The following is a 13,098-nucleotide window of genomic DNA, read 5'->3' on the forward strand; positions in this document are numbered from 1 at the left end:
AGGTGTAATGTAACAGTGTGGACACTAGGTGTAATGTAACAGTGTGGACACTAGGTGTAATGTAACAGTGTGGACACTAGGTGTAATGTAACAGTGTGGACACTAGGTGTAATGTAACAGTGTGGATGCTAGGTGTAATGTAACAGTGTGGACGCTAGGTGTAATGTAACAGTGTGGATGCTAGGTGTAATGTAACAGTGTGGATGCTAGGTGTAATGTAACAGTGTGGACGCTAGGTGTAATGTAACAGTGTGGATGCTAGGTGTAGCAATTGTCTCCCATTTGGAAATAACTCTGGACCATGCCAATGTTCTGCCAACCATGTCTTGTCAAAATCTCATAGTTGTCTTATGAGGGGTTTTCTTCATCACTTTAGGGGACCTCTATCTAACCACAGAGTTAACTGCCCAGGGGTTCATCGTTTGTTTTATTCCTCTGCTATTCTAGGTCTTGGCGCAGGAGGATATCCACAGGGACAGGAGAAATATGGTGAGGAAGTCACCCTGAGATGGAAGAAGAGGGGTCAAGAAATGGATGTTTTCCCAAAAATGTCCTGTCTTGAAAAGATAGAGGGCATCAACAAGCAGGATGTACACATGGAAGGAGAAGAACTTTCACCCTAATTGATGTCACTAATAGCATCACACTCCAAAACATGCATGCCAACGAAAGTAATGAAACGCTCCCTGGACATGTCACAGTGTAATACCTAATCACTCACCCTAAGCACTCCGAATTACCATCGGGAATGACCATCTGAAACATACCTGATCAATTAATCCATAATCATGTAATAATCCATAATCATGTGATAATCCATAAACGTGCACCATATGGATGACCCCTTTAACCAGACAGTTATGTTTGGAAAACATCTGTTTCAGGAATGCCAGCTCATCAAAATATGCATGTTCAGCACATCATTCATGACATTATCTGGATGATACATCTACACATATCTTCATTCTAAAAGACACATAGCGAAACAAATTGTAGTCTCTCTATTTTATGATTACCTTCACACAATCATTCACACATTCTGTGTTTCACTTCTCATCTGACACACTCTCTATGCTCACTCTGATCAGCACTGTGTAATCTGTGTAATCCATCTCTGTTTAACTCGCATGCGTCCTCCTACATGCAGTACCCTGTGTGTGTCTGTAGGGGGTGCTGGCTCTGGTCCTGGTGGTGCTCTGCCTTATGGGGGCCAGCCTGTGGTCCCTGCTGGGCTGTGGCCTGATGGTGGGAAGTTGGGTGGGTACGGCCCAGAGCCCTACGGCGTTGCTCAGCCTATGGGGCTGGGACATGATACTGGCCTGGGTAAATACACTCTAAAGAGAGGGGAGGGTGAACAAAGGAAGAACAAGAGAAAATAGAGGCAGAAAAAGGACTGAAAAAACTGAGTGGTCAGGAAACATAAAGAGGTATAGAGAGGCTGAAAAGTAGAGAGATGAAGAGAAGGATTAGACAAAGAAAAAAGCAAGTCAGTGATGAACAAACAACAAACACTGAAGCAGCAACAGAGGGACTCAAAGGTCAAAAACTCAAGGGTCACTGTCACAGGAAAGCCAGTAATCATTGTCATTTTACACATTTGCATGATGCCATAATTGAGTCATATGTTTTCCATGCATTGATGTGGTCTGTGGGGTGGGAGGAGAGATGATGAGACTCTATAAGTGACCCTTGTGGTGTTCCACAGGGGGTGGAGTCAGTCAGCTTCCTTACAATGGCGCCCCAGTCAATACTGCTGGACTGGATGGTAAGAGCATTGTGACCCAAGGATTCTTTTGTATTACAATTCCTTGCTGTGACTTGTGACCCTGCTTATACAGTGTGGATGTGTGAGGAAGAAAAAAAACTGTTTGTGTGTGGTTGTAAATGTTTATGTGAGGTCTTGTTATAACGGTATTAGACACAATTAAATACATTTGTTGTAATAAACTCTCCCAGCAGGTGATGGAAGCTTCCCTTATGGTGCTCAGCAACTGGGCCTTGGTGGTGGTGATGGAGGCAAATCCTCTGGCAAATATGGTGAGACTGGTAGTGTGTGTGTGTGTGTGTTTGTGTGTGTGTGTGTGTGTGTGTGTGTGTGTGTGTGTGTGTGTGTGTGTGTGTGTGTGAGAGAGAGAAAGAGAGTATAAGAAAGAGAGACAGAGATCGTGTGTGTACAATGTGCTTGTTTGTGTGGTAATTTCTCTCTAAACCTGTCTTGCTTCTGCTGTCTCTGACCATCTCTCTAAAGGCAACGGTGGATTGCCACAGGGTGCACAACAGGGTGCACAGCCTTATGGACCTGCGACTGGTGGTGGGAAACCACCTTGCAAAAACGGTACATGTCTTTGTGTACATGTCCGTTTGTCCTATATGTGTCGTCTGTCGCTATACGTATGTGTTTGTGTGTCCGCACATCCGTCTGCTCATGTGCTATATATGATTTTGTCTGTTTCCTGTAGTATGTCTGAATGTGTTTGTCGTTGTTCCTCCTATTTACATGTGGGTATTTGTCTCTTGTCGTTTCAGGAAACGGAGGGGGCTATGGAGCACAGCCAGCAGGTGATTAAACACACTCACAACCACAACCCCTACACTGCTTGCCAAGGGAAATGATGTGTGTGGTAACTGCTTAAGGTGTGAATGCATGTGGGTGAGGAAGAGCACACATTTTTCAGTGTTAGTCTGTTGTGCGTGTTCTGTGCGTGTCTTGTAAATGTCCCTTGTGTCTGTGTTTCCTGTTTGTGGTAACTATTGCTTCGACTCTCATCTTGGCACTGCTTAGGCTATGGTCAAGGACAGCTGGGTGCAGGTCAGAGTGGCCCCTACAGTAACGCTAAGTTCTAAAGTCACATTCCCTGACTGAAAGTCCTGCTCTCTTCTGTCAGAATAACCATATTAGTTCCTATCAGTGGAGGCTGGTGAGGGGAGAACAGCTCATAGTAATGGAGTAGATCCATTCCAGCCGTTATAGTCATTATAGTATAGAGAAAGAGAGGGAGATTATTGGTTGGAATGGAGTGCATGGAATGGAATGAAATGTGTTGCATTCCATTTTGTTGACTCCATTCCAGCCATTACTGTAAACCATCCTCCCCTCACCAGCCTCCACTGGTTCCTACATCTAACCAGGGATGTCCATTAACACCGTTGCATTTTTGTTTGTTTTGTTGTTTGGTTGTTTTGTTGTCTGCTGAACTAACAAAACCTAAACCTCTGACTGTGTGTCTCCTTCAGGAGCAGGAGGGAAGGAAAGCAAATATGGTGGTGGTGGACTGAATGGATTCTTTGGAAATGGAGGATACAAAGGTGGGTGGGATGAGTGTTTGTTACTAATTTATGCTTGTCTCTGTGACTGAGCACATGAAGTCACCTTACTAGTAATTTAGATCAGAGCTTCTTGGCCTACCTTGTTTTATTGTTCTCTTTAACCAGCTGCATCACTCAAAATCATTTCTTCTCTCTCCCTCTCTCTTTCTCTGTCCAGGTTAAGTCAATCAGCTGAGGCCTTCTTCAAGTGAATATTTGTTCCGTTCCATCATGTGTTCATTGTGATGTTTGTTGTTTGGTCTGTTGTTACATTTAGCTATTCCATTTTTGTTCTTATTTGTCTGTTTTTTTGTTCATGGTCCTTGTCTTTTGTATTGTTGTGTGTCTGTCCCCTCTCTTCCTCTACTGTGTTTGGAGATTGTGTTGCCAGTGTGTTTGTGTTCATATCCATTTCACACTAAAGGTCAGAAAGCAACCGTATAATGTCTGTCAGTCTCCTCATTCTTTTAACCTTGGCAACAGTATGGTAAATGTACTGTACATGTGATGTGGGGGTTGAGTTTTAAGACTGAAGCTCTATGAGTTTAAATCAACACCAAATAAAATCCCAAAACCTGACACCTGAATTCTTCTGAGGTCATTATAAAGGGGGATATTCTCTGGGACGTTGTGATGGATATTACATACAGAAGATGTCATGTGTAGGAAAATCTATTTCGTAGTACCTCAGTATGCTAGTGGTGTTTGTTCATGACATAGTACTTCTTATGTTACTGTATTGCTATTACTGACAATGTATCCCCAACGACCTTTATCATGTTCCACAACGGAAATAGTTTTATCGTTATCTCAACACGGCAGTTCGTTTCATTCGTCTTTTGCATGGCGTCACCTAAACTTCATCCGTGCACAGGAAACCATAGCCCTTCCTCTCAAGTAATGCAACTGTGCCTTCAAACAACTGGTATCTCACAGACAGTAAACGAAACCAAATGCAACAAAACATAACGTAACAATACAACACCTGACATAAAAAGAAATGACAGCTATGCACGTGCTCATCTTGCATCAACATGTACATGATTGTTAACTTCAGAGAACTTTGCATTTGAGACATAAAAGAGATCCTGTGTGTGCTATAAGCATTTTATTATGCATAAAGTAACCCAATCATTCAACAATTTTAAATTGAATGCAAATGTAAATAAACACAAACAAGTACAAAACAAGCAACTAATACTCAAATTGTTTTTTGTTTAAATGTAACCTTTATTTAACTAGGCAAGTCAGTTAAGAACAAATTCTTATTTACAACGACGGCCTACCCCGGCCAAACCCAGGCAATGTTTAGCCAATTGTGCCCCGCCCTATGGGACTCCCAATAATGGCCAGATGTGATACAGCCTGGATTTGAACCAGGGACTGTAGTGACGCTTCTTGCTCAGAGATACAGTGCCTAAGACCGCTGTGCCACTCGGGAGTTCAAAGATATAGCATAGAAAACAAAACACATTTTACCAAAACATTTATTTTATTATTTTAGTTTGGAGAAATCTACCTGAAAAAGATCTGGGGTTTTGACATGGATCACCATGCATACCTCTAAAATCGACCACACTCTCTGTTCCCTGTACTGAGGCTCTTGTTGCCTTGGAGATTGGGTCCGTCCACCAACACTCCCATACTCACGAGCATGTCCTTTGGAATGAGACGGGAGTGGCGAGACACATAAACCTTCTCCAGGTGGGGATTCATAGGGGAGGGCACATAGTCCATACAGGTGGAACCACCTAGACTGGGGGCACACACCACCTCCCACTTGTAGAACATTTGGCCATGCTGGAGGTTGCAGAGATCCTCCTTCACCCCGGCTGTCAGCTCCTTCTCACATTCTCCTAACAGGTCGTCGTTCCACTTGTCGTCCTCGTCCCACACCTCAAATCTCAGCTTCTTACTGGTTGACAGATCCACGGTTCCCAGGTCATAGCTCATTGCCCAGCTGGGGTTGTTGTTGTTGTAGATAACTGTAGTGCGTCCGATTGTCTGGCCTGCAAAAGCCACCTTCACGTAGCCGTCAGTGGCAGTGGTGTGGTCTCCCCACAGGTTGGCCCCTCTCTGAACAGTGATGATCACCCGCGCCAGGCCCTTGCGGGTGGGGCAGCAGTCGGCGCTCACCCCGGGGTTGTTGTGGCAGCTGCAGACGCAGGAGTCTCTGTGGTCACTTTTGATGCCAGTTTGACATGGTTCAGAACAGTTCTTCCACAAGGCCTTCTCCAGGATGTAGTCGCTGATGGCCTTGCGCAGGTGCTTCCGAGCTGGGTTGGTGGTGGGCAGCAACTCATGGAGAGATTCCAGCGAATAGGAGACGATGTCCGGATAGCGTGGTAGGGAGTCCAGCCATTGCTTGTAGGAGGCGGGATCTTTTTCAGCAGAGAAGAGGAGCTCTGGTTCTGTGGTGTGGCCTCCTTTCACCTCTGTGAACCTGTAGGGTGTCAGAGGGGGAAAGGTTTTTGTGAGGGGCAATATACATTTTAGCAAGGGAGTATGTAATGATTAGGGAAGTGTGAAGAGAGAGAGACAGAAATAAAGATATTGTGTGAGGGAGAATCTATATGTGAGAGAGCAGCAGACTATAATTCCCCACCTATCATTGAAGACACTGGAGAAGCTGGCCTTGCTCTCTGTCTTAGACTTATCCTCCTGACAGTGCTTGAACTCAGTCTTCAAGCTGTTACTGTCACCCACAGTGGCAGACGCCTCCACATCCAGACACATCTTCACCTCCTCTGCACTGAGACCCTGCAGGCTGGCCTGGCACTGCATGATACTGGTCACAGACTGCACCGTTCCACCCAGGCTCACCTACACACAGGATGAGAGGTAGAAAGTAATGACTGTTCCCAGAGAGATGCCAGTAAACTGCACATCTAGGGGCAAACATCCCTAATTTTGATATGTAGTTTGTGTGCCTATTGCCTTGATGATTTACCACCTTGATGTTGACCATCTCTCTCCCTCACCTTGGTAATGTAATGCGTGCCAAAGTTATCAATAAGCTTGTAATAACGTTGTTTGTTTTCTTGTTGATATATTTTGGGGAGATTCTTCACTGCTGTCTTGAATTCTCGGTGTAACTTGGGCTGGCCAGATACTCGATAGCTATTTGTGGAGAGAGAAAAGAGAGAGGGGGGTTAATGTTGTATGGATACAGACAAACCCTCATAAAATGAAATAAACACGCAAAAATACACTTGTATTTACAATCCCCAAAGGAAACTGAGATGAGGTTTCACAGAGACACATGGGTAAAATGAGCTCATGCTGTGTGGGCCACCTGATTTTTACCTGTAATACGTGCAGGACACACTGTGGCTTGTGAAACTGAACTTGTCACTCTTGGTTTTCTCCATGGAGTACTCAGCCAATTTGGAGTTGGTTCCAGCGAGCATAATCTTCCCACTTATTGATCCCTTCTCTAACTCTAGATTGACCTGCCAGTTATTCTCCACAGAAGAGACACTGGAGCTGACGAGAGACTCACTGGAGCGATGGAGCTTACTGGACACTTTCATACTACACTGGTGGTTTGGTCTCCAATCCTCCACAGCCAAAGGAAGCCTCTGTTTTTTCCCTTCCAGATAGGGATTCTCACAGAGGGTGCATGTCTTGTCTTTGCGTTTCCACACGTTCATGTCAATGACAAAGGCTCCTTTGCGTTTCATTTTGGTGATGTCATAGCCTTCCCCTGCTAGGTTGGTTCCAGGAGCAAATTCTGCCTCTTTGCACTTATTGGCTGAGCCGATGGTGCATGATTGGCAACTGGGACGAGGAAGGGACAACATAAGCCCTGCCCAGAGGCACACTATCAATAAGGACATCCTGGATGAGGTGAGAAGATGTTTGCGACGGGCAGCTACAAGTTACTATTTCATGCTGAAAAAAATAAAAGTTATTTGTGAATCAGATGGTAATTATTGTAATGAAGTAAACAATTATTGATAACCAAGATATAACATACATAACTTATCGCAAGTCAGCATGCAAACGTAACCTATAGGCTAGATCATAAGCTAACAATGTTTACCATATTTTACACAAACGTATGAAAACTTGGTGCTGGTGTACATGGAACTTCTACATAAATATTCCCAATTTACATAATAGTTATTCTTGAATTCTACTTCCATGTCATCATATTCATTCCCTGAATTGAATCCTCACGGGAAATTAATCATGACCCTCAACTATGAAGTACATAATATGGTATAAGCATAACACTTGCATAAACTCAATCTTGTTCTATTTCATCCCACTTGTTATTTATCAATTTCAAAGTCTACTCTCTTATTGACTGTACAGTTTTTTGGGGGCATATTTTGTTCAATTTCTCTTTCTTTTGTTATCTAATGTGGTAGTAAATGTGTTACCGCAGCCTACTATCAAAGTCAAATCCAATTATTAGAATATGTGTACTCAAAAATAATATTTTTGTCCATATTCACATAACAATTTGTGTATGTTTCCTTTCTATAAAAATGGTGCAAAGCAAAACTAAATATACAGCATTAAAACTCACCTTTGACCAGTCTGTCCACTATGTGATGGATGTGAGAGTGAGAGGCTGGGGCAATAATGTACCGTATTAAAGTTCCTTTTTGATATTGGAAAAGGTGTGTTCGTACTCAAACGGGACGAGCAAATGGAAGGTTGAGGGGATGTTGGTCTTAGTATAGACGGTGTAAAAGAGTGTCTGACACAGAAGAGAACATTCTGTGGTTTCAGAGAGTGAGAATTGAGCGGAAGAGGGGTTGGGGTGGTGGTCTGGTGTGCTGCTCAGTGGAAAAATACGACAGTGGTCTTTCAGTTAAATGCCTTCATCTGACAGACCATTTACTTTGTCATTTCTCTGAAGTGGTGGTGTGGGTTGATAAAATGAAACTGTTGAGAAGATAATGATAGCCTACTAGGTCTAGGAAACCCTGGGTAATGTGATATAAGAAGGAATTTACCTTCTCAATTATAGAACTGCTAATTCAATATAACAAGCTACATGTATATTCTGAAATGGACAAATATAATCAGTGTGTTACTGTAAAAGAGGCAGAGAAATATGAGCTGGCCATCGATAACTGAAGGAAGAATGTTTTTTATTTTATTTTAATCAATATGACATTACACAGTACACTAATAACAACAAACACATAACACACAACAAGACAGAAAACAAGACAGCAATCAATCAATCAATCAAATGTATTTATAAAGCCCTTCTTACATCAGTCACTAAGTGCTGTACAGAAACCCAGTCTAAAACCCCAAACAGCAAGCAATGCAGGTGTAGAAGCACGGTGACTAGGAAAAAACTCCCTAGAAAGGCCGGAACCTAGGAAGAAACCTAGAGAGGAACCAGGCTATGAGGGGTGGCCAGTCCCTTCTGGCTGTGCCAGGTGGAGATTATAACAGAACATGGCCAAGATGTTCAAATGTTCATAGATGACCAGCAGGGTCAATAATAATAATCACAGTGGTTGTAGAGAGTGCAACAGATCAGCACCACAGGAGTAAATGTCAGTTGGCTTTTCATAGCCGATCATTCAGAGTTTCTCTCTAGAGAGTTGAAAACAGCAGGTCTGGGACAAGGTAGCAAGTCCAGTGAACAGGTCAGGGTTCCATAGCCGCAGGCAGAACAGTTGAAGCTGGAGCAGTAGCACAACCAGGTGGACTGGGGAGAGCAAGGAGTCATCAGGCCAGGTAGTCCTGAGACATGGTCCTGGGCTCAGGTCTGAAAAAGAAAGAAAGAAAGCACCCTTGAAGCATACAGTACCAGTCAAAAGTTTGGACACACCAACTCATTGAAGGGTTTTTCTTTATTTTTACTATTTTCTACATTGTAGAATAATAGTGAAGACATCAAAACTATGAAATAACAATAATGGAATCATGTAGTAACCAAAAAAGTGTTAAACAAATCAAAATATTTTTTATATTTGAGATTCTTCAAAGTAGCCAGCCACCCTTTGCCTTGATGACAGCTTTGCACACTCTTGGTATTCTCTCAACCAGCTTCATGAGGTAGTCACCTGGAATGCATTTCAGTTAACAGGTTTGCCTTGTTGAAAGTTAATTTGTGGAATTTCTTTCCTTCTTAAGGCGTTTGAGCCAATCAGTTGTGTTGTGACAAGGTAGGGGTGGTATACAGAAGATAGCCTTATTTGGTAAAAGACCAAATCCATAGTATGGTAAGAACAGCTCCAATAAGCAAAGAGAAACGACAGTCCATCATTACTTTAAGACATGAAGGTCAGTCAATGCGGAAAATATCAAGAATTTTGAACGTTTCTTCAAGGGCAGTCGCAAAACCATCAAGCTCTATGATGAAAATGGCTCTTATGAGGACCAACACAGGAAAGGAAGATCCAGAGTTACTTCTGCTATAGAGGATAAGTTAATTAGAGTTACCAGCCTCAGAAATTGCAGCCCAAATAAATGCTTCACAGGAGACTGCTTGAATCAGGCCTTCATGGTTGAATTGCTGCAAAGAAACCACTGCTAAAGGACACCAGTAATAAGAAGACACTTGCTTGGACCAAGAAACACAGGTAATGGACATTAGACCAGTGGAAGTCTGTCCTTTAGTCTGAGTCCAAATTTGAGATTTTTGGTTCCAACTGCTGTGTCTTTGTGAGACGCGGAGTAGGTGAATGAATGATCTCTGGATGTATGGTTCCCACCGTGAAGCATGGAGGAGGAGGTGTAATGGTGTGGGGGTGCTTTGCTGGTGACACTGTCAGTGATTTATTTAGAATTCAAGGCACACTTAACCAGCATGGCTACCACAGCATTCTGCAGCGATACGCCATCCCATCTGGTTTGCGCTTAGTGGGACTATCATTTGTTTTTCAACAGGACAATGACCCAACGCACCTCCAGGCTGTGTAAGGGCTATTTGACCAAGAAGGAGAGTGATGGAGTGCTGCATCAGATGACCTGGCCTCCACAATCACCCGACCTGAACCCACTTGAGATGGTTCGGGATGAGTTGGACTGCAGAGTGAAGGAAAAACAGCCAACAAGTGCTCAGCATATGTGGGAACTCCTTCAAGACTGTTGGAAAAGCATTCCAGGTGAAGTTGGTTGAGAGAATGACAAAAGTGTGCAAAGCTGTCATCAAGGCAAAGGGTGGCTACTTTGAAGAATCTAAAATCTAAAATATATTTTGATTTGTTTTACACTTTTTTGGTTACTATATGATTCAATGTGTATTATTTCATAGTTCTGGTGTCTTCACTATTATTCTACAATGTAGGGCGAGTGGTTTTCTGATGTCAACGTTGTGAACTGAGTGCCCCATAGTGGCGCTGGGGTTATGGTATGGTCAGGCATAAGCTACGGACAACGAATACAATTGCATTTTATCGATGGAAGTTTGAATGCACAGAGATACCGTGACAAGATCCTGAGGCACATTGTCGTGCCATTCATTCGCCGCCATTGTCTCATGTTTCATCATGATAATGCACGGCCCCATGTCGCAAGGATGTGCACACAATTCCTGGAAGGTGAAAATGTCCCTGTTCTTCAATGGCCTGTATACTCACCAGACATGTCACCAACTGAGCATGTTTGGGATGCTCTGGATCGACGTGTATGACAGCGTGTTCCAACTTCCGCCAATATTCAGCAACTTCGCACAGCCATTGAAGAGGAGTGGGACAACATTCCACAGGTCATAATCAACAGCCTGATGAACTTTATGCAAAGGAGATGTGTTGCGCTGCATGAGGCAAATGTTGGTCAAACCAGATACTGACTGGGTTTCTGATCCACGCCCCTACCTTTTTTTTAAGATACCTGTGACCAACAGATGCATAGCTGTATTCCTATGTGAAATCCATAGATTAGGGCTTAATCAATTTTTTCACTTAACTGATTTCGTTATATGAACGGTAACTCAGTAACATCTTTGAAATTGTTGCATGTTGCATTTATATTTTTGTTCAATTTAATTCAAAAAGTGTTCCCATATCAGACAAAATTTGAAGGAATAATGTTAACCAGCCCACTCTCAGTTGAGAGAGTGGGCTACCATGTAGGCTGCTCATTTCCAAATGTAGTAGGAAGTTAAACCATGTTTGAGGGAGATTCCACTGCCTTAGCGCCAAGCTTAATTGTGATGTGTCAATCAGAACTATCAAAATCGATACAATGGCATCAAGTCTGTCATATAAAGAGACTGACATTTATGGCATGTTACACCCATAGGGTCACCTCGTAGGACAACTATTGAAATGTTGAGACTGGCCGACTGGGAGACTCATAATGTTATTCAAGTTTTGATATGAAATGACACTCATCTAGCGAGAGAGAGGGAGTGAATGAGCGGGAGGGAGAAAAAGAAAGAGAGTGCAAAAATATCCTCCGTGTACAACGTAAAACACCAAATAATGCATGCAGAGCAGAATTAGGCCGATACCCACGAATGATCAAAATCCAGACCGAGACTCAAAATTCTGCAACCACCTAAAAGGAAGCTATTCCCAAACCTTCTATAACAAAGCCATCACCTACAGAGAGATGAACCTGGAAAACAGTCCCTTAAGCAAGCTGATTCTGGGTCTCTGTTCACAAACACAAACAGACCCCACAGAGCCCCAGGACAGCAACACAATTAGACCCAACCAAATCATGAGAAAACAAAAAGATAATTACTTGACACATTGGAAAGAATTAACAAAGAAACAGAGCAAACTAGAACGCTATGTGGCCCTAAACAGAGAGTACACAGTGGCAGAACACCTGACCACTGTGACTGACCCAAATTTAAGGAAAGCTTTGACCATGTACAGACTCGGTGAACATAGCCTTCCTATTGAGAAAGGTCGCCGTAGGCAGACCTGGCTCTCAAGAAAAGACAGGCTATGTGCACACTGCCCACAAAATGAGGTGGAAACTAAACTGCACTTCCTAACCTCCTCCCAAATGTATGACCATATTAGAGACGCATATTTCCCTCAGATTACACAGACCCACAAAGTATTTGAAAACAAATCAAATTTTGATAAACTCCCATATCTATTGGGTGAAATACCACAGTGTGTCACAGCAGCAAGATTTGTGACCTGTTGCCACAAGAAAAGGGCATCCAGTGAAGAACAAACACTATTGTAAATGCAACCCACATTTATTTATTTTCCCTGTTGTACTTTAACTATTTGCACATCGTTACAACACTGTATATAGACATAATATGACATTTGGAATGTCTTTACCCTTTTGGATCTTGTGAGTGTAATATTTATTGTTCACTTTTTATTGTTTATTTCACTTTTGTTTATCCATTTCACTTACTTTGGCAATGTAAACATATGTTTCCCATGCCAATAAATACCCTTGAATTGAATTGAGAGAGAGAGAGAGAGAGAGAGAGAGAGAAAGAAAGAAAGACAGTGTGGAAACAATATTTTAGATTCATATTTAGAGAAACATTCATATGCTCCTAGTAACTAAGTTATTACTTTTTGCTAAACAATAGTTTTTCTATTGAATCACAATCTATACAGTCAATTAGAATTATTAAGCATACCTCCAACAATATAGGGACAACATATTTTCTCTATGCTTTGCCCTCTCTCACAACTACAGAATCATATCAGATAGAAACGCACCCATATAATAATATAATACATGAACACACCCATGAACACAATCTGCGCTCCAATTGGTTTAGTAATGGCGTGTTCATGTTATAGGCTTTCCTATTGGCTAATGAAGGGTGAACGTAGAGCGCAAGCTGCGAGGGCTGGTTGATTGACATGGCTCCCGCCACCCTGG

At 42.6% G+C, this 13,098-nt stretch overlaps 2 protein-coding genes across 35 annotated transcripts in view; one reads left to right on the forward strand and one right to left on the reverse strand.

The window, feature by feature from the left end:
- The window catches only part of LOC106606883 (uncharacterized), a 30,975-nt gene extending 27,090 nt beyond the window's left edge, over positions 1 to 3,885 (forward strand). For 30 of the 34 annotated variants that reach the window (XM_045720163.2, XM_082976468.1, XM_082976464.1 and 27 more), the window contains 8 exons: positions 448 to 489; positions 1,706 to 1,765; positions 1,957 to 2,037; positions 2,249 to 2,335; positions 2,527 to 2,559; positions 2,783 to 2,809; positions 3,235 to 3,306; positions 3,485 to 3,885. In XM_045720163.2, the coding sequence (XP_045576119.2) occupies positions 448 to 489; positions 1,706 to 1,765; positions 1,957 to 2,037; positions 2,249 to 2,335; positions 2,527 to 2,559; positions 2,783 to 2,809; positions 3,235 to 3,306; positions 3,485 to 3,489 (407 nt within the window). In that variant the 3' untranslated portion in view covers positions 3,490 to 3,885. The remainder of the gene's footprint in view (positions 1 to 447; positions 490 to 1,705; positions 1,766 to 1,956; positions 2,038 to 2,248; positions 2,336 to 2,526; positions 2,560 to 2,782; positions 2,810 to 3,234; positions 3,307 to 3,484) is intronic. The other 4 variants (XM_082976470.1, XM_082976462.1, XM_082976463.1 and 1 more) reach the window with 2 other exon arrangements.
- Positions 3,886 to 4,399: 514 nt separating this feature from the next.
- LOC123743421 (perforin-1) lies at positions 4,400 to 8,075 on the reverse strand. The gene is made up of 5 exons (XM_045720206.2): positions 7,844 to 8,075; positions 6,613 to 7,200; positions 6,288 to 6,426; positions 5,912 to 6,129; positions 4,400 to 5,749 (listed from the first exon to the last, which is right to left on the reverse strand). Exons 2-5 carry the CDS (start codon positions 7,143 to 7,145, stop codon positions 4,870 to 4,872), a joined length of 1,770 nt encoding a protein of 589 aa, XP_045576162.1. The 5' UTR covers positions 7,146 to 7,200; positions 7,844 to 8,075; the 3' UTR covers positions 4,400 to 4,869.
- Between the last annotated feature and the right edge of the window lie 5,023 nt (positions 8,076 to 13,098).

This window comes from Salmo salar, chromosome 06 (genome assembly GCF_965601325.2).
Source record: "Salmo salar chromosome 06, fSalSal1, whole genome shotgun sequence".
In the NCBI taxonomy this organism is placed as follows: Eukaryota; Metazoa; Chordata; class Actinopteri; order Salmoniformes; family Salmonidae; genus Salmo; species Salmo salar.